The sequence below is a fragment of the Bactrocera tryoni genome, chromosome 3 (genome assembly GCF_016617805.1).
Source record: "Bactrocera tryoni isolate S06 chromosome 3, CSIRO_BtryS06_freeze2, whole genome shotgun sequence".
In the NCBI taxonomy this organism is placed as follows: Eukaryota; Metazoa; Arthropoda; class Insecta; order Diptera; family Tephritidae; genus Bactrocera; species Bactrocera tryoni.
The window spans coordinates 76747040-76766997 of NC_052501.1; the positions used below are offsets into that span (position 1 = coordinate 76747040).

Sequence of the window (19958 nt, forward strand, 5' to 3'; positions counted from 1 at the left end):
ATGCAACAACAATAAGTAGCATAAACATTTTGCGTAGAACCAAAACAAAGAAGCACGCAAAAAACCGTTAGCAAATAGATAGCAAAAATAACAATGTTGGAAAAAATATAATGCAGTAGTTATAGCATTTTGTTTTTGTTGTTGCAACTTTAGCAAATAAATGAGGCGAGCATTATGCGAGTGGCCGAGCACTTTTTGAGCGCCACTGGAAAGTTTGTCGGTGCCGTAAAAAACAAGCGAAAACAAACAAAGCGCGCATAAAACACAGCGTTGCACTTTCATGATTGCCATGTCCTTTTTCATATTTCGCCTGGCAGGATATTAGGAACTTTCGAATGCAGTCGCTGGTGAAATTTGGTGTTTAGTTTACGTAGAAATGGTCACATTAAGTTGTGGCTTTGCTTCGGTGTTCTTTTGTTTTCACTTACACCCGCAGAATGTTTCGCCGGAGTAGAAGATTTTTGTAGAAATATAATATGCAGGAAATGGGAGTAGAAAATTTTTACCAATGACTGCATTATCTCTCAAACCACGGTAAGTGGGGGAAATTGGTTTGAAGATCATCTCCGCCCTACTAAGGCCTGTATTTTGTATATTTCCAGCTTATTTGTTGTCACGTGAGATTAGTAAAGTCTCAGCATAACATAGATATAGAAATAAGATTTTACTGTTATAATATCACCGACTTTTTGACAGCACGAAAAGGAGCTGCCTTTATGAACTCGCAAAACTATTAAGGCTGTGTAAACTGAAGTTGTGCAATACCAAAAGCTCCGTCAGAACTGGGAAGAACCTCTCCAAGCCGGTCGATATCAAACAAGGTTTCAGAAAAGACTACTCTCTATCGTGCGACTTCCTCAATCTACTGCTGGAGAAAATAATTCGAGCTTCAGAACTTAATCGAGCTGGTATAATCTTCCAAAAGAGTCTGCTGGCCTACGGCGATAATATTGATATCATTTGCCTCAACTTGCGTGGCGCTAGTTCTGCTTTCTCCAGACTAGATAAGGGAGCGAAGCAAATGAGTCTGGTATTAAGCCAGGGCAACATGAAATATCTCCTGTCATCAAACAAACAATCGTCGCACTAGCTACTTGGCCCCAACGTCACTGTTGACAGTCATTCGACGTCGTAGATAATTCCGTCTAACTTGGAACCAGCATTAACATCAACAACAATGTCAGCCTCGAAATCCAAAGCAGAATAACAATTGTTGGCGCTACTTCAGACTAAGTAGTCTCTTGACGAACAAAGACCCAATTCTAGAAGTCATTCATCATCCCCGTCCTACTTTATAGGTGCAAAGGCATAGACGAAGACAACATCTGATGAGTCGACGTTGCAAGTTTTTGAGTGAAGGATTCTGCGAAAGGTTTTGCGGTCCCTTACGCGTTAGCTACCGCGAACATCGCATTCGATGGAATAATGAGCTGTATGAGATATGCGACGAAATTGACATAGTTCAGCGAATTAAGAAACATCGGCTGTACTGGCGAGGTCATGTCGGGCGTATAGTCAAAAACACTCCAGATCTGAGAGTATTCGACGCAGCACACGCCGGGGGAAGCAGAGAAAAAGAAAGACCTCCACTTCGTTAGAAAGACCTGGTGGAGAAGGACCCGACCTCGCTTGGAATTTCCAGTTGGCGATAAATTGCGAAAAGAAGAAACGACTTGCGCGTTTTTGTTTACTCGACAATAATCGCGTAAGCAGTGTTTACGCCAGTAAAGATCACTAATAGGATAATATCTCGAAAATAGCTGCATATTTTCTCCTGCTTCTCATATAGGCAGTATGAGGATATCTGTACTTCCGGTTGACCTTATAACTTATATGCCGGTATATATATGAGATATTTGATTGAAATTAGAGCAGAACGATTGGTACAGTAGAGTTTAGTTTTACTAAGTATGAGTGTAATCACTGCTTCTTTTCTACTACTTCTCATATATCCTAACGAAGGATCAATTGGGTCCGAGGTCGCCGTTTGAAAGTTCCACCACGACAAAGCGTCGGCTCACACCGCTTTTCTTGTGAACAGCTACCTAACCAAGGCCGGCATCCCAACACTTCCGCAGACGCCCGACAGCCAAGATGTGGTCCTCTGGACTCCTTTTTTGTTTCCTTGCCTAAAAAGGACGATGAAAGCAAGCATTTTGAGACGACAGAGGGGATCCAAGCAGCATGCACCTCGGCTCTCAAGGCTATTCCAGAGAATGCCTTCCATGACGCCTTCAATGCTGGGAAATCGCACTGGCAGCGTTGCATCAACTCAGTCCTATTACTCTCCGGACAAGCCCTGTATTACGTATATTGCGACTCCAAATAAAAAAAAATTCTCCAACTTATTACCAGCCTTTGGACAACGATAAACCGGGTTTCGTTTGCCAATTTGGCATATGATCATATATTAGCGTCAAATTGTGTGGTGACTGAACGAATAAGTCCTTCCAGGTATACAGCGTCAGTTTATTCCATTGAATGCTATATAGATCCCACAATGCCTAAAAGCGCTTTTCTTTTTAATATAAAAAGTGAAAGTTCCGCTTCCACACGAAGTTATCTCGTCCTTACTAACTTTTTTTCTAGTAACCCCTCCCGCTGCCGCAAAAGTGAAATAAAAGTAAATACAAACTAATAATAATGACCAAGCTTATCGCAATGTTGTGCGGGTGTATTTGTGTGTGCTAGTATGCGTGCATGCGGTGCGGCGTGGGTGGCTTGTGTAGTTTTGAAATTACAACCATTACTAGTACTTATTGTGTAAATACCATTGTTAGCGCTTTTTGAAATCAAATCGTTAGTGTTGCCGGCACTTGGATGCCTGATCGTGGTGGCAACAAGAGTGGTACTTGTTCTTGTTGTTTTTGCCTTTGAGCAGAGTGAAAGTATGGCGTTGACAAAAGCCTGAGTTAGTTTTTCATAAATTTTTAGTGCATTTTAGCGCAAAGAAATTCGAACAAAGTTTTCTCTGAGGTTTAGAGAATACACGCTGCTTGAACTGGGTCAAAGGAAATTGTGGTTTCATAAAAATTACTTAGTAGTCGCTATTTACAGTTCATAAATTTGATTAGTAATATGGCGAGTGTATGCGCTAATATTGATGTTTGGTAACTAAGAGGGCTTGAAATTGATTTGAGATAGATCAAGCAGGTGTTTGATGGCAACTAAGTATTTGGAGCTCTCAATACACATAATTAGAGTAATATTTTGTCATGCTGGAGTATTCAGATCAATGGGCTCCTAAATTAAGTTTCTATTTCGAAACAGAGAGAGAATGTTTAAAAAGACTGTCTCTCGGTCCTTGAGAGAGGAAATGTAAGTATAGACTCAAAATCCCAAATCGAAGTATCGAGCCTCAGAAACCTGCATCTTATGATTGTCTTAAGCTTTGATGCTGTATGAAAAGCACTGAACACTCCTAGAACGCCGTCGAATGTGATCTAAATTTAGTTGCATTTAATCTGATCCGAACATTTTTATTTTAGATTGTTTAAGCATATGAAATACTATTTCTTTCCATTTTGCTTTTATATGGCCTGATCAGATTGCATTATATTGATTAAATGAGATAGCAGACCCTAACGCTCGTTGAGACCAGAGCGAGGCAGTGTAATTACAGACTCGAAACCATAAAGCGACATCTGGTGTCAGGGAACCTGTACCGAATATTTGCCTTGAGCTAAGTTCACGGTTCACAGCACTGAACGATCCTAGTTTGTCGTCAGCTCTGGTTTGGACAGGCCTGTACTGCTTGGAACTCTTTTAGCTTTTCGTCGGCTCTGGTCTAAGCCTGTCTCATTTGGACTGGCATGGTTCTTTTGCATTTAGGTTGCTTAAAGGAGTGAAAGATTTTATTTATCGTTAAGACCTAGCTGGAGAACTACAACTTCAGACTCAAAATCATAAACCGTAGTTTCGAATCCCAGGAACCTACAGATAATATTTACCTCTGAACTGCTGACTAGCTTGTCCTTGGCATTGGTCTGCACTAGTCTGAATATATCTAAACTCTTCCAGCTTATGCACGGCTCTAATCTGGCCCCATTACATTTTAACTGGTCTGAACTTTTGCTAATAAGATTACTTACAGAAGATAAAAAACTTTATCGATTGTGGAGATCTGGCCGGGGAACTATAATACAGAATCAAAATGCTAACACTTAATCTCAATCCCCAGAAATCTGTTGTGAATACTCCCTTAAATTCAACTTGTGCTCGGTTCTGGGAAATCTTTTTCATTTAGTTCTGGTCTTTTCCATTTAGATTGTTTGAAGAACATGAAAGACCTTATCGCTCGTTGAGACTTGACCAAGAAACTTAAGTACAGAGCCGAAATCATAAACCGAAATATCTCTGGATTTGAACTTAGATCACGGTTGGACGGCTCTGAACTCTCTTAGTTTGTGCTTGGCTATTGTCTGGACCTTAACCATTTAGATCGGGTTAAAGTCATACGCTGCTGAAATCACTTTATTCGTTTTAACATCAGTTATTAAACAAGCTACTTCATCTAACAATATTGACCCCTGCAATGATTTCTTATAACAACTATGATATATCTATTATCCATAATACAGACCTAAAGCTCGTAACGCAATTATTTCGGTTATATAGTATTAGTCACTAACCTCATCTCAACTCAACTTACAATCTTCCATCTAAAATTTAATAATAATTTTCGTTTCTGACTCTTTTTTCTTCCCGCAACAGAACTCCAGTCCGGGCATTCTGAAAACGGTACCAGAGGAAGTACATCATCAAATGAACGGTGAGGATTTGCTCCTTACAAAGGATCGCAATCATGCAACACGCTTTTGACGGTAAATTACAATCATCGAGACGCTAGAGATGGCGCAGTAAAAATACCATAAACGACATGGCAGACGAATAGAAGAAACAAACGCGAAACTAAGCAGCATATAAACGAAAATGTTAACAAAGCAAAAACTGAAAATGCTAAAACGAGAAACAAAATATTTGGCGGAAGAAAATATGCAAACAGACTATAATAGAATGTGATGGAAATCTAAATATATAAAATAATGAGAAGATAAAATAAAAGAATTTCTGTTGATTAGTAAAGTATACCACTTCTAAATACTACTTAGATATACACAAAGTAACCCTGCAAGAATTTTCAAGTATTTTTGAGATTCATACTCGACCATGAAAGCTCCATATAAGGCTATTATGTAATGTATTTGAGTTTTTTTTTAAGCTTTTGGGTATTTCTGAGAAAAATTTGGAGTCTTAAGTGTTATGCTGAATAAATATTACTTTTTAAAGGAGAATCATTACATTTCTCCTAAATTCAGTTTTATTTTCTAGCTGTTTTAAAGGTTTTGTCGGCTTTATCGGCAGAAATAATAGTACTACTTTTTATACTGTTTTTTTCTTATAGTTCTGATCCGCTACTTCAATTTGATTTTGTATCCTCAAAATCACTACAGAATCAGATCTTAACATATCTATTTTAAATGGAATTATTGCTCAAGTTAAGTTCTCTTTCATAATAATTATTTTACTTAAACGTTTAGTTCTTTTCCACAATGTGGAAACCTATAACAATTTTGTTTCCTTAATTCTATATTTTTAAGATTAGAAACCGCTTATATATTTCGGTTTTAATCCATAGTTTCAGTTCGCTTTTATGAGTACATTTGAGTTTCAAAGTTCATGTTTAACATGTTGAATAATGTTTTACAAGTTCAGTACTGTTTCACAAGTTCATTACTGCTTCAAATGTTCGATTTTGGTTACCAAGTTCAAGTTCAAGATTGATAAGCTCAATACTGTTTCTAAAGTTAATTACAGTCTCACAAGATCGGCATTGTTCCCATGCTCAGTACCGTTTTAAAACTTCAAACTAGTTTCACAACTTCCAATTCTTTTCAAATGTTCATTTCGGTTTCACAAGTTCATTACTGTTTCATAAGTTCATTACTTTTTCACAAGTTCATTACAGTTTCAAATGTTCGATTTTGAGTGGAAAAGTGTGAAAGTTCATTACTTTTACATAAGTTCAATACCGCTTCAGTTTCACAAGTGCCATACTGTCTCACAAGTTCATTAAGATTTCATAAGTTCAATACCGTTTCACAAGTTCATTACTGTTTCACAAGTTCATTACTTTTTCATAAGTTCAATACCTTTTCGCAAGTTCAATACTGTTTCAAATGTTCGATTTTGAGTGGTAATTTCAAAACTGTTTCAAACGTTCATTACTGTTTGAGAAGTTCAATACCGTTTCAAAACTTCGAATATGTTTCACAAGTTCAGTTCTCTTTCTTAAGTGAGGTTCAAAATACCATTATTGACACCCTGTATATAATACATAGTGTTTAAAACTATAAAAAGTAAGAAGTTTAGATAGTTTCTTAATACCACACACAGCTAAAAGACGATTTCGAGGTTTACTCCACAAAAGAGTAATCTAATGCTTTAAGTGAAACAGTTTAATTTTGCTCTCTCTATATACTCGATTTTGCTCTCTATTTCTTTATTTGAGCTTTGTGAGCATAATTAACAAATGGTTTATTTTGAAGGCGTATAGGATTTAAATTTTTCTTGATAAGTATTTCACTCATTATTTCTTGCAGGGATGCTTTCTACATATAAAAAAACTAAAAATCTCCAATATAAATAACGAACTACACAAAATAACTGCCAATAAAGCATTTCACGCCTATAAACATTGGGTGGTGAGTTGACAGCCCCACAGGGAAATGAGAGATTTACTGGGAGAAAAATATTGCTCAACACTGTACTTTTGCAATAATAAGGGCAAGCATATACTTCGTTTGTGTCAAGAAACTTTTTAATGCCAATAATTTTTCAATATTTTATTACAAAACTCTTTGTGTACATAATAAATTTAGTAAATAATGGAAAAAACTAATTAAAGAGTGAAAATAAATTAAATAAAATTAAAAATAAAAACTTGAACATTATTGAGGTAATAAAAACTAATTAGTAATAAGAGAGGAAATAAAGCTAGAAGTAAAATAAAGAAATTTAAAATTTGAAAACTATGCCGTTAAAAAAAAATTAATGCAAAATTATAAAAAAATAAAAAAAAAGATACATAATAAAAAAATTAAAAATAAATCTTCATAAGCAAATCAGAGAGTGAAATTAAGCACTAAATTATATATGAAAAAATTGCGCTAAAAAACAATAAAATGTAATTGTAATTAAAGTAATTGTAATGTATGACAAAGAAAAGTAAGGTTAAGTTTGCAAACTTCCACAAAAAAGGTGTAATAAATCAAAAAGTGCGAGCTGTATGTGTGCGTGATGTAACAGTAAATTGTTTAAATTATGATTGTAAAATATATTTATGAAAAAATGGTGGAAAATGCAGAAATCGAATTACCGAATTGTTAATATTGACTATTTATTAGCTTTAAGCTTGAATACACACACACATACATACATACACACACACACACACACATATATATATATATATACCTTAAAGTGTATATAGTAATTCACATACATATATACACAATCATATACACAGATTCATACATATGTAGATATACATAGTTACTAAAGCATATGTTAAAAATTCGTTTATGTAAATTGCATTTAAAAACTATTTATTGTTGTTGAAAAAAATCACAATTAATGCTAGTACAATAAATAAATTACTAGATGTCAGCGTGTAAACGCGCAGAAAATTGCATTTAATTGGTTTTTATGTAAAATTTTCTCTAAATATTTTTTGTAAAAAAAATATGTAAGTATGCTATTGTATATATGATGTATGCCTAGTAAAATCACAAAAAAATCAAATAAAAAAATTAAAGAAAAGTAATTAAAAATGAAAAAAAATTAAAATTAATTAAAATAAAAAAAGTCTATAAAAAATCGAATAATACTATGAATAATGATAATAATAATAGTTTAAAAATGTATAATAACTAAAAACAAAATAATTAATTAATTACAAAAATTAAAAATTAAATTAATTAATTAATTAAAAAATTAAAATTAAAATATAAATAAATAAAAATAATAAAAATTTAAAAACTAAAATAATTAAAAAAATTCGGAAAATATAAATTAAAAATAAAAAATTAATTATAAAATATGCATATAATAAGAATAAAAATTAATTGTAAAAAATAACTAATAAAATTAAAAAAGAATACATTAATAATAAAATTAAAATTAAAAAAATGTATATGTTAAAAATATAACAGTAATAATTAAAAACAACGTAAGAAATAGTTATTTAATAAATTACATAAATTAAAAAAGATGAATTAAAATAAAAAAAATTTAATATATAAAATATATAATAATGATAATAAAAATTTCAAATTTAAAATTATAAAAAAATTAATTAATAAAATTAAAAAAGAAATTAAATAAATAAATTACCAAAATAATAAAAAAATAATAACAAAATTTAAATCAAAAAATGTATATATAAAAAATAAATAATTAAAAATATGAAAAAAATTAATTAATAAAATTAAAAAACAATTTAATTTAAAAAACTAAAAAAAAAACAAATAATAATAAAATTTTAATAAAAAAATGTATATAAACACAATAATTAAAAATAAAAAAAAATTAATTAACAGAATTAAAAAGGAATTTAATTTCAAAAACTGAAAATTTAAAAAAAGCTAAGTCAAGTGTTTTAACAAAACGAAATAAGAGATTAGTTGGTAAGCAAAAAATTAAAGTAATAAATTAAAAAAAAATCAAAAAGTTAAAAAATTAAGTTTTAATAAAAGATTTGGATAAATTCTGGAAAAAGACAGAAACTGCGTAAAACTTTGAAAAATATTATGAAAACACAAACAAAACTCTAAAAACTGTAAGGACACAGTGCAAAATTGACCTCAGCGTAAACGGTAAATGTAAACAATTACAACAACAAAAGCGAAAGCGAAAGAGACACACAAATTCCTCGCAAAAACTTAAGCACACACAGACATAAACGCATTTGGCATTTTGCTGCAAGAATTTAAGGACTTTAACGCACAACAAACACAAAACAACAACAAATAAGGTTAATTACAAAAACATGACAAGCTACAGCAGCAAAGCGACACACACACAAACAAACAAACAAACACGAAGAACGATATACGAACAGCACACCCACGACAGCAGACAACACTCAGCTGAATACCGTTAAAATCTAATACACAAGCAACCAAATATAGCGTGACTGCATAGCATTAACTAATTACGAGCTATAATTACAATTAATTAATTAATGTTTAATAATAATGACTACTGTATAATTGAATTTTATACGTAACACCTTCGCAAAATGAACAATTAAAACTTTACTAATTATCGTACATAAGTAATTGACTGGCAATTAAACTGCGCTACAGTTGACGATTGCCGAAGCCATGTCTTCACAGTTGAGCGCAGCACACTTAGCTAAATGTACCGACTAAAATCCACTGTAAATTATTAAATATTATAAATACTTGCATTAAATAAGTATATAGAAGTGAGGCATTCGTAAATATTTAGTGCGAACCAGAGTGTACGAAGTTTAAACTAATTGAATAGTAAAGTAAAGTAATTTAAACTGGATTATGAGAGCAAATAAGAGTAAAAAAGAGCTGAAAAAAAACAATATTTGTAAGTTGTGAACTGTGGGCGACAAAGGGCGTAGTTAAAGAATTAATTCAATAAAGTGTAATATAGAAAGTAAAGCATTGTGTTTGTCTCTGCATTTGTTTAAATTGAGTGGCAATTAATGGTATGGAATTTTCTGTAAATAACTTTCGAAGGAACCGTAGCCACATAAATCCACTGCGAACATATCCAAGCTGGCTTCAAGTATTTCTTACTATATAAAGAATTTCCCAACACCTTTTTAGCCAACCTATCAATTAAAAATTTTTAATTAGCAAAAGGTAAGTCCAGACTTCGGTAAGTAAACTCAAACCTCAACACGTAAGTTGGAAAAATATGCAAAATTGACTTAAGCCCAATTTGCTTGAACATTCTTCTTTGAGTTCCGAGTTTACAACAGCGCGGCAATCGTTCTTCCTCTTCGCCATTAGGCGCCAATTGAAGATTTCAAGTGTAGCCAAATTTTTCTCCACCTGGTCTTTCCAAAGACCTCTACTTCCTCTGATTCCCCCGGCGGGCACTGCGTCCAATACTCTCACAGCTGGAGTGCTTTCATCCATTCGGACGACATGAAATAGCCAAAGTAACCGCTGTCTCTTAATTCGCTGAACTATGTCAATATCGTCGTATATCTCGTACAGATCCCGCTCATCGTTCCATCGACTGCGCTATTCTCAGTTGCCAAAGCGCAAAAAGCCATACAGCTTTGGCAGAACCTTTCTATCGAAACATCAGATCCTATCATCGTCCATGCCTCTATATCATAAAGCAAGACGAGGATGATGAGTGACTTCTAAAATTTTGTCTTTGTTCGTCAAGAGACGAACTTCTTCTCAATTGCCCACTCAGTCCGAAGTAGCACCTGTTAGCAAGTGTTATTCTGCGTTGATTTTCGAGACCGATATTGTCGGTGGTGTTAATGCTGGTTCCAAGTTAGACGGAATTATCTACGATTTCGAAGTTATGACTGTCAACAATGACGTTGGGGCCAAGTCGCGAGTGAGACGAGTGTTTCTTTGATGGCAGGAGATATTTCGTCTTGCCCTCGTTCACTACCAGACCCATTTGCTTCGATTCCTTATCCAATCTGAAGAAAATAGAACTAACAGCATGAATGTTGAGGCCGATGGTATCAATATTATCACCGTAGGCCAGCAGCTCTACACTCTTTTATAAGATTGTTCCTGCTCGATTAAGTTCTGGAGCTCGCTTTATTTTCTCCAGCAGTAGATTGAAGAAGTTGCACGATAGGGAGTAGCCATGCCTGAAACCTCGTTCCGTATCGAACGACTCGAAGAGGTTCTTCCCGATCCTGACGGAGCTTTTGGTATTACTCAACTTCAGTTTGCACAGCCATATCAGCAGAGGCGGATCCACGGGTTAGGAACTGCGGAGAGTTAACATAGACAAATATGAAGTAATATATGCGGGAATAAAAATCGGTGAAAAGTTACGACTATGCGGTGGATAACTCATCATAAAGTCAATGTTTTGAGTGTTCAACAATGGTTTGCGCACCGTTATCGTTTATCGTATTATTTTAGACATTTTTCTCGACAATGGACATGAGACCTTTGTTGAGCAATCGACAGAGGGAGGGATCCTACGTGAAAAAGCTTTTACAAACAAATTGCATAAGCAATATTGAATGTTTGCTGATCCCACTAATGTTTATAGTTGTCTCAATGTCATGATATGTCAGATGATGAGCTTGCAATATCAGTTTACACACAGCAGCAGTATTTTCCGCAACAACAACTGGTTTTCACAAAATCCGCCTTAGATTGATCTAAGTCCACGAGTCGATTCACCATGCTATCCATAAAAACTGGTCAATCATGAAGCTTCGTCGTCAAATATTGAATTATACTCATCAATGCACTGTCGCCTATTTAGTCCACATTGAAAGCGAAATTGTTCACAATTTAATTCTTTTTCTTTGCCAAAATGAATATTTTAAGTTACTGTAAGCCATACAAATAGCGCTCTTATATCAAAACGTTCTGAGTATGTTTAACTACAAAAATTTCAAACTTTATCATAACGTTGTGAGTTGCCAGATTGTTAGGGTTGCCAAGTCCCGAAATGCCTTCAACCAACAGAAACATATGCAGCAGCTTTAAGCATCTATATCTAACGCCACATTCGCAAGTTCTTCACTAAGTCTGAATCTAAATCAGCATCTGAGCCACATAAAACCATTTTACTTGCAGTCAAATAGTTTGACCCATACTAACTTTATGCTTTTATATTGTATTAATAAATTAATATGAATTATTCATGAACCTCAAAGCGCAGATACAATTTCTATTGGCACAAAGTCTGGTATGTTGACCAGCAAACGGAGTGAGCCACTGACAGCTGCACTAATGCGACATGTCAAAAATTAAAACTGGTTAAATGTCATGTTCACGCATCAAATGTCACAACAAAAGTCGGTGAGTGACAGCAGTTGATTTGGGTTTCCACATTTTTTCAACGATAACAACAAAATATTGTCTTATGTTAATTCGTTAAAGCTTAAGGGTGGGTAAATGTTCAAAATTGTTTGGGCCAGCAATATGACCGCAGCTGCCCATGGTGGTTTTGAGGTTACGGTAGCGTAGCTCTTTTCCAAATGCCAAATGTCACAAAAGTGTTAATTTGTATCACTCAGTTTCTTAAATGATTTGGATTTCTGAGGTGTAAAGGTATTTTTTCTTCAACTACTGACAGCTGAGCTTGAAGGTTTATATGCTGGGGGAAGGAGAACAACTTACCGGAGCAAGACTTTCTATAAATGCTTTAAAATTTTATTTTATTTCTATGTTTTGTAGCCGATTGCCCAGTTCGTGCGTTTTTATATAAATTTAACTGCAATAGTTGCCATTATTTAATGCTCCAGCTATTATTTTTACTAAGCAATCACAGCGGCAGTCCATTGTAAAGGCCACTGTACTACGCCGAGCCCATAAACATAAATCGTGAAACAATTTCTCATAGCTTCCATAGCAACAAACTACCATATAGAGGAGGCTGAAGGCACACAAGTGGTTCATATAACTGCATATTTATATACAAAATTACATTTACACTCCCCAAAATAAGTATGTGTTTCACAAGTTCAATGTGGTTGCCGTAGTTTCGGTTAGTTGGTTTGTACTTTTCGGTGTTCTTTGTTTATTAAAGTTTTTGATGTATTGCCGGTTGGCTGGTTTAAATATGAAATATTACATTTGTACGTGCTCGGAACTTTTTCTGCTCGTTTTTATTTTTTATGCACTTGAGTATAATATAAAATGTAAAAGTCACAAAAATATCAGGGTATTGACCTTGGTATTTACAGCAAACAGTATTTTAAATTATGGTTAATAAAAGTAAATTAATAGTGTAACAGGGCAATTGAAAAGTCATAGACCCAGCTATATAAAACGCATATGGTTTATAAGATTTTTCTTTTTTTATTCAAGAAAGTTTCCTTCAAGGGTGATATACGGTTTACAGCGACTCTTAAACTTTTCCATACCATTTAGTAGTACGATTTGTCCTCGCTTCAAAATAGGACTCAGTTTCGGCGATCACATCTTCGCTCGACGAAAACTTCTTCACAGCTAGCGTTCTTTTGACATCTGATGACAGGAAATAGTCACAGTTGGTCAGATTTAGAAAATATAGTTGATACGGAAGTAGTGCGAAAATCAAGTAATGGATTTTTACCATCGTTTTTATTGACTTGTGACACGGTTGCTTGGTGAAACAGCTTTTTCTATTTCTTCAAGTGCGGCCGTATTTCGACGATTTCAAACAGTCGGATTACATAGATTAATAGTCGCTGTAGATAAGTCTTCCTTTTTCAATATCGTCAATGAAAATTATTCCATGTACATCCTAAAATGCAGACTCCACAACCTTGTCAGCCGATTGTTACGTTTTTCAATGGTTTGGAGCGGGTTCAGCTTGTGCAGACCACTCGAATGTAGGTCGATTGAACTTCGGAATGAAACGATGGAGCCATTTGTCATTCATTTTCACATATCGACGCAAAAGCATTTCTTAGCTTCTAGAGTTGATCTGCTAGGTCTAAAGCCGCATTGTGTAGGAGAGAGTCGTCCAACTTAGTTGATATCCGCTTCGAGTCTAGGTTTAAGTAGCCTTTCATAGAGCTTTTCCTCTGTGTCAACCATGCATAGTGGACGGTATGCCGATGGCAAGTTGGGATCTCCTTTTCCCTCACTTATTAGCACCAGCCGTTGCTTTTTCCAGGGTTCAGGGAATATTCCCGCTTGGAGGCAGCCGTTGTATGTTCAGTAGTACTGGCGGTCGCTCTGCAGCGCTTATTTTCAAGATTTCTGCTGAGATCCCGTCCGAGCCAGGTGATTTGTTGGCTTTGAGCTTGCCAGTGGCTCGTTGCAGCGCAGCTCTTCGAAGGTGAACTGGGGGATTTGTGGAAATCTCAGCGTTTGTTCTCGATAACTAGCTTTTTTTCGTATGTGTGGAACAGTGCGGTTACGATGTGATCCACCGGTCACTGTTTTTTAGAAGTTGCGACTTTCGTATGTCTGATTTTAATGATATACTGTAGATAATATAAACCTAATAGCGGAGCTCAACGACTCCAGCATAATCTTTAACATATTAAACACAAAATCCTTACAACTTAATACATCTCCTGCTTTTACAGCTCAGCGAAGGTGACAGATTGACTTGTGATTTTCATGACAGTATTGTATAAAACACAATAAAGCACGAGTGGATCAAAAAACAACAAAAACCAAAGGAAAGTACAAGTATAAAAAATCAAAAAAAAACTCAAGTGAATGAAAGGAAAAAATAAATTGGAGCCCATTATTAGGCAATAAACAATATTACAGTGTGAAATTGATATCTACAAAAAAGGGGAAAAGGATGTGAAGCAAGCGAGGAAAGCGGACAAAGGCAAATGAAGGGTTTCATTGATGACGACGACGATGACAACGACGACGACGACAGGAACTGCGACGAGACACAAAAGAATTGAATGCTAAAGAAAAGCACTCAAGATAATTTGATGTCGTTCAATGCAATTAAGCTATTGGAAGAATGAGAAAAAATGTAGAATCGGTTTGGAAATGTATATATATTTATGTGTGCGTAGATTTTAGTTTAAGTTCAATTATTTTAAGTAATTAAAAATATTTAAATTTTACGATTTTTCGAATATATAACCTAATATATAATAAATATGAGTACATATTTAAAAAGTTTGAGGTATACTTCAAGTAAGCTAAGTCCTACAGGTTTTTGTTATGTCAGATGGAGGTTCATTATTAATAATAGCTAAAGTTTATGTCGTGCAGGACGACAAGATTTTTTTTCGAAAACTAATAGAGACTTGACATCTAATTCTAACACTTCGTCTAGTCCCTTGAACTCCGTCTGCTTCCCTGCACTTTTTACACGTATCAATAAAGGCCATTCGCCTTGCATGTGATGCCAGTAAAATGTGATCTGTGACTAAGCCAACAACCGTCCTATAGACCGTGTGAATAAAAAGCTTACGTTTTGGTTACGCTCCCTTGCGCATAATCTTGGACATCCTGCATGCCCCTAAGACATTCCACTTCATCTTCTATCCACCTGTCGGCGCATTCGGAAATTTCGTTGTGTATCGATTGTTCGTTCTTCGTAACGCCTTTGTGGCCTTTGAAATTGTTGCTTTAGTTGTTATATATTGATATTATTTATGTCATTTCCTACCTTGTTAGCTGTCTTAGCAGCCTATCTGGCCGTGAAGTCTTCTGCCTAGAAGATACTGCAGTGTTTTGGCAGCAGGAAGAGTCACCTGAGATGTAGCCGCGTGCAATAGATCCCGGATGCCACTACTATTTTTTATTCATCCATGTAGATGTTAAAAGTTCCAGTGATGGATTGCGTAGCTTTATGCTGCCCACCATCCTTTAGCGGAACATGAAATATGACATGAAATATTCTCTCACAGTCAGGGCTTGTCGTTCACTTTAACCAACGACCTCTTGCCTATCGAGCTATGACCAAAGGTTCTTGTGGAACCTAATTCACCTTATGCTGTCAATTTAAAGCTGACGTCGCTGAAGACCCTTCTAAAGCAGCGGTCCACCACACCAAAACGCCGTTAAGTAAGACTGACCTGCTTACCGCTGAGTCATACTAAGGCGGAACAGGGCAAATTCTAGGCCTTTTGTCGACCGTAGCTTCTTCCACGTCAGTTTGCTGTCCAAAAGATGCACCTCGCTCTGGTCGACCTATCGTTGAAAAAGTCGATGAAATTATGGAAAAGATTGATCAGGACCGTCACATAAGTAGCTATGACTCGCTAAGAAACTTAACACTCATCATCAAATGGTGAAAATCATGATCCAAGCGTGGTAATCCAAGCATGCTGAAGCTCAACAATTGGTCGCAAAGCCAGGTTTAACGCCTCGAAAGGTTTTTCTGAGTGATTGATGGGATTGGAAAGGAGTCATCCACTATGAGCTGCTCCGGCCTGGTCAAACAATTGATTTTACATTTTACTCTCAACAAATGATGAGATTGAAGTAAGCAATCGAAAAAAATGGCCAGAACTGATCAACAGAAAGCACTTCCCTCGGGACAACCCTAGACCATACACATTTTTGATGACTCGGCAAAAACTGGAAGAGTTTTGCTTGGAAGTTTTCATGCATCCAGTACATATCTCTGACGTTGCACCATTGAACTACCATTTGTTTCGGTCAATGCAGAGCTCCCTTAATAGAGTAAAGTTGCTTTCAAGAGAAGCCTGTGAAAATTACTTGTCGCACGAAGCTAAATCAGTCGAATGCGGTGGAAGCGGCACGATGTTGGTTGAAAATTTGGAGAAAAACTCAAGAAGAATGAAGCAGTATGCGACAGGGCATTGTCGTGATGCAAAGACTAAGAGTTGTCGGATCATAATTCCGGCCTCGATCGGTTTTTTTCGGCTTCGACCCAGCTTGAACACGATATTCGACCGACTGATCGTCCGTTTCTGGGTCGTAAGCATAGATCCGAGACTCATCGCAAATAGTAATACGTTTCTTGATATCCTGATAGTCGGACATAATTGTTTCACAGACGTTAACTTGAAGCTGTTTGTCGAGAATATTTAAGAATTTGGAAAAATCTTTTCATTTTTCTTATGCCCAACTGAGCATTCAAAATAGCTTATACTGATCCTTTCGATATTCCAACGATGCCAGTAAGATCTCTGACTGTTAGTCGTCAATTCTCAAGCCGCAATTCTTTTATTTTATTGATGTGTTGTTCATCAGTTGTTGTTGATGACCGTTCTGGACGTGATTTATTGTTAACGCGTTCTCGAGACTCTTTGAATAAGTTGTCCCAATCAAAAACACTTGCCTGCAACAAACAATTATCACCGAAAGCTATTTCCAACATCGTGAATGTTTCGCACCAGAATTTTGATTCCGCGCACAAAATTTAATGGAACTTCTTAGTTGAATAATTTCACTCATCGTAAAAATTGCTGAATGCACTATACTTATGAACTGCATAAAGACAAGCCTATAATAAACACTAATGATTATTTTGATGTCACCTTTGGCACAGATGTCACTGACAGTCCTATGACGAATGGCTTTTCGCGCGAAATTTGAAAGTCTTACTGTTTTTTGCCCACAGTAATATTTGATATAAATTATTGCTTTATTTACAAATATGTAAAATCTAACGATTTTGGTTTTTAAATATTTTTGAAGCATTCAAGCAATTATTAACGCCAGAAAAAATACTAACTTGGCTTAAATATTTATTTAGCGTGGCTACGCTAAATTTCACTGATGATTTTTTTAATATTTTTATGTTTGTATTGTATTTTAAAACATTTTATTCAAAAAATAAAAACTGAATTATTTTTGTTTTTTTTCGGGAATTATAATAATCTTTTTCACATCATTCATTCATTGCTTTCGTGGAAAATTAACGCAATATGTGGCATTTATTTATTTAGCAAGCTTTTTCAAACATAATTCTCACATTTTGTTTTAGTTTTTTTCTAATAAAATTTTATATATATTTTTAATTATTTACTGTTTATTTTTTTTATTAATTTTTATTTAGTTTTTTTAATAATTTTTGTTTGCTAATAATTCCATTACATATGGCTGCAATATGATTGCTTTGTTAGCCAGCCATTTTCGCAGTCACTTTTGTTTACATTTGCATAAATGCGATTAACCTTTTCATTAAGCGTTTATTTAGTATTTATTTAAGATTTAGTAGCATATTGAATTTGTCATATATCTGGCCGGTTATGCTTTAAAAAATTCATCTATATTTGCCGCAGCCAATTAAAGTTGCCACATTTTTTCTGGCTAAAAATTTCAAAACATTGCTGTGCTAGTTAATACAATAAATTGCCAATTTAACAATCAATAAAATTCAAATGCGGCTAAATAAATCTCGGGCACAACAAGCCGTGCGCCAAGCGCCGCGCGCTTTCGCTGTATCATGCCTTGCCCTGCTGTTCTACGCTGTGCTGTCCTGTGCTGTGCTGTGCCAGTTAACCAAATGCAAAACATGGCAAATGGAATTTATGGCAAGCAATTGAGAATTGTAAATTGAAAAATAATCAATAAAATTTAGTCATTTATCATATTTGCCAATGGCCAAAGGCTCAAATGGTCGTTTGTGTGTGTGTATGTAAGCTACATAGCGCCGGCCGATTCGCCGTTTCGCTCCATCAACAACATCACCAGCAGTCGCTATGTACTACGAATCGATACAGGCTTATATAGAAGTATCCCATACCTACATTCATACTTATAAACACACATATACACATATACTATGCAGTTAAATGTAACAGCCCACATTGAACTCATTGACGACACTTTTGTTTATGTTGCTGCAGATTGCACTACAACTGTTGCCAGTAAAAATCATAACAACGAATTGGAAGCGAAGCGGAACATAAAATATGCCACACACATACTACATACATTTATATACAGAGATATGTACCTGAAATCACTGAATTGGCTGAACTTCGCTGTGCAGCGCGACTGAAATGAAATTAACTGCCTGAGATAGTGAAGAGAATTGCATACAGCCACATTTATTCAAACATGCATAACTAACTAAGCGCACACTACAACAACAATTACAGTTAAACCGTCGAAGCCGCGAATCTGGTGGGAAAACTTTTTCGAGCTTTAAGTTCAAAGATACTTTTAAAGGGTTTTTCAAAAGACCGATTAGATAGACAAGCTTAAAACCCGTAGCTACATTGGAGAGACAAGACAGCGGGTAGGATCTTGATGACCAAGCTTATAGTTCTTCAGTATACCAACAGTCTTATACCAGTGGTTATCGTTCAACTATAAGCATAAAAGATGACCATCGATTCTCGAAGAGATAGATTCATCGATAGCATCATCATGGCGGACCATACAGAATTCGAAAGAAATAATATTTGTGCATGAGAAACTCAAAACATGTCTTCTACAACTAGACGAAAGAAATATTGTGTGTAATGATCCTTACAGTTGAAGGTTTATTTAAGGTCTTCACTCTATATTCGCAAGTCTCAGGTCTGAGTTGCAACTAGAATGTAACTTTTCACAATAATGTCCGCTTACAACCGCCAAAATCTAACTTTAAATTACTCTAGAGCTTAAATAAATAAACTTTCAACTGTAAGTGTTATAGGTCAGAGTGTGATATGATTGGTTTTCCTACTAATTTTTAGCTTATATTTTGGAAGGCAGTTTGAAAATATTACAAATCTGACCTCATCAACTTTTTATAGAGAAATATCTTCGAAAAAAGTAGCAGCTCTGTGAGATCTTCCTTAAACCTTGAAAGAGTGCTTGAGCGATACTAGACCTCTCAAAAGCCACTAGAATGTGTAGAGAGTGTAAGAGAGCAATTATTAACGTCTCAGCGGGATCAACTGTTTGAAGGATAATATCGGACAAGAAACTAAACATCATAAGTACAAAACCAGCTAAAGGTATTGTACCTCTAAACGGATGACCCAAGTAGAGGTATATTTATCAATAGCATTTTCTGACACATCACGCGTAAGTCCTGTCTAGTTATTTTTATTCAGTATGGCTTATGATCTTGGGGCCCAACATTCATGATTGGTGAATATTTGACCACGTCCAGCACGCAGTGATGTAAAAATATAGCAGCCGTAGCTGAGAGTGGACACGAAGACTGTGGAGAGGCGACTCGGCGCCGTTTGCTTCAACTCGGATTGACGTATGAAACGACTTGGCGCATTTTACAACGAGATCTTAAATTAAAAGGGTACATAATGTAGCTTGTGAAGAACTGAAAGCCGCTTGACCTTCTCAAGCGACATCGGGTTGCTC

The 19958-nt window shown here is 35.3% G+C and overlaps 1 protein-coding gene across 7 annotated transcripts in view; it reads left to right on the forward strand.

Annotated features, from left to right (window-relative positions):
- Positions 1 to 7494, forward strand: part of LOC120770434 — a 295387-nt gene extending 287893 nt beyond the window's left edge. For all 7 annotated transcript variants that reach the window (XM_040097896.1, XM_040097901.1, XM_040097898.1 and 4 more), the window contains one exon: positions 4714 to 7494. In XM_040097896.1, coding sequence (XP_039953830.1) covers positions 4714 to 4821 — 108 coding nt within the window. In that variant the 3' untranslated portion in view covers positions 4822 to 7494. The remainder of the gene's footprint in view (positions 1 to 4713) is intronic.
- Positions 7495 to 19958: the final 12464 nt, after the last annotated feature.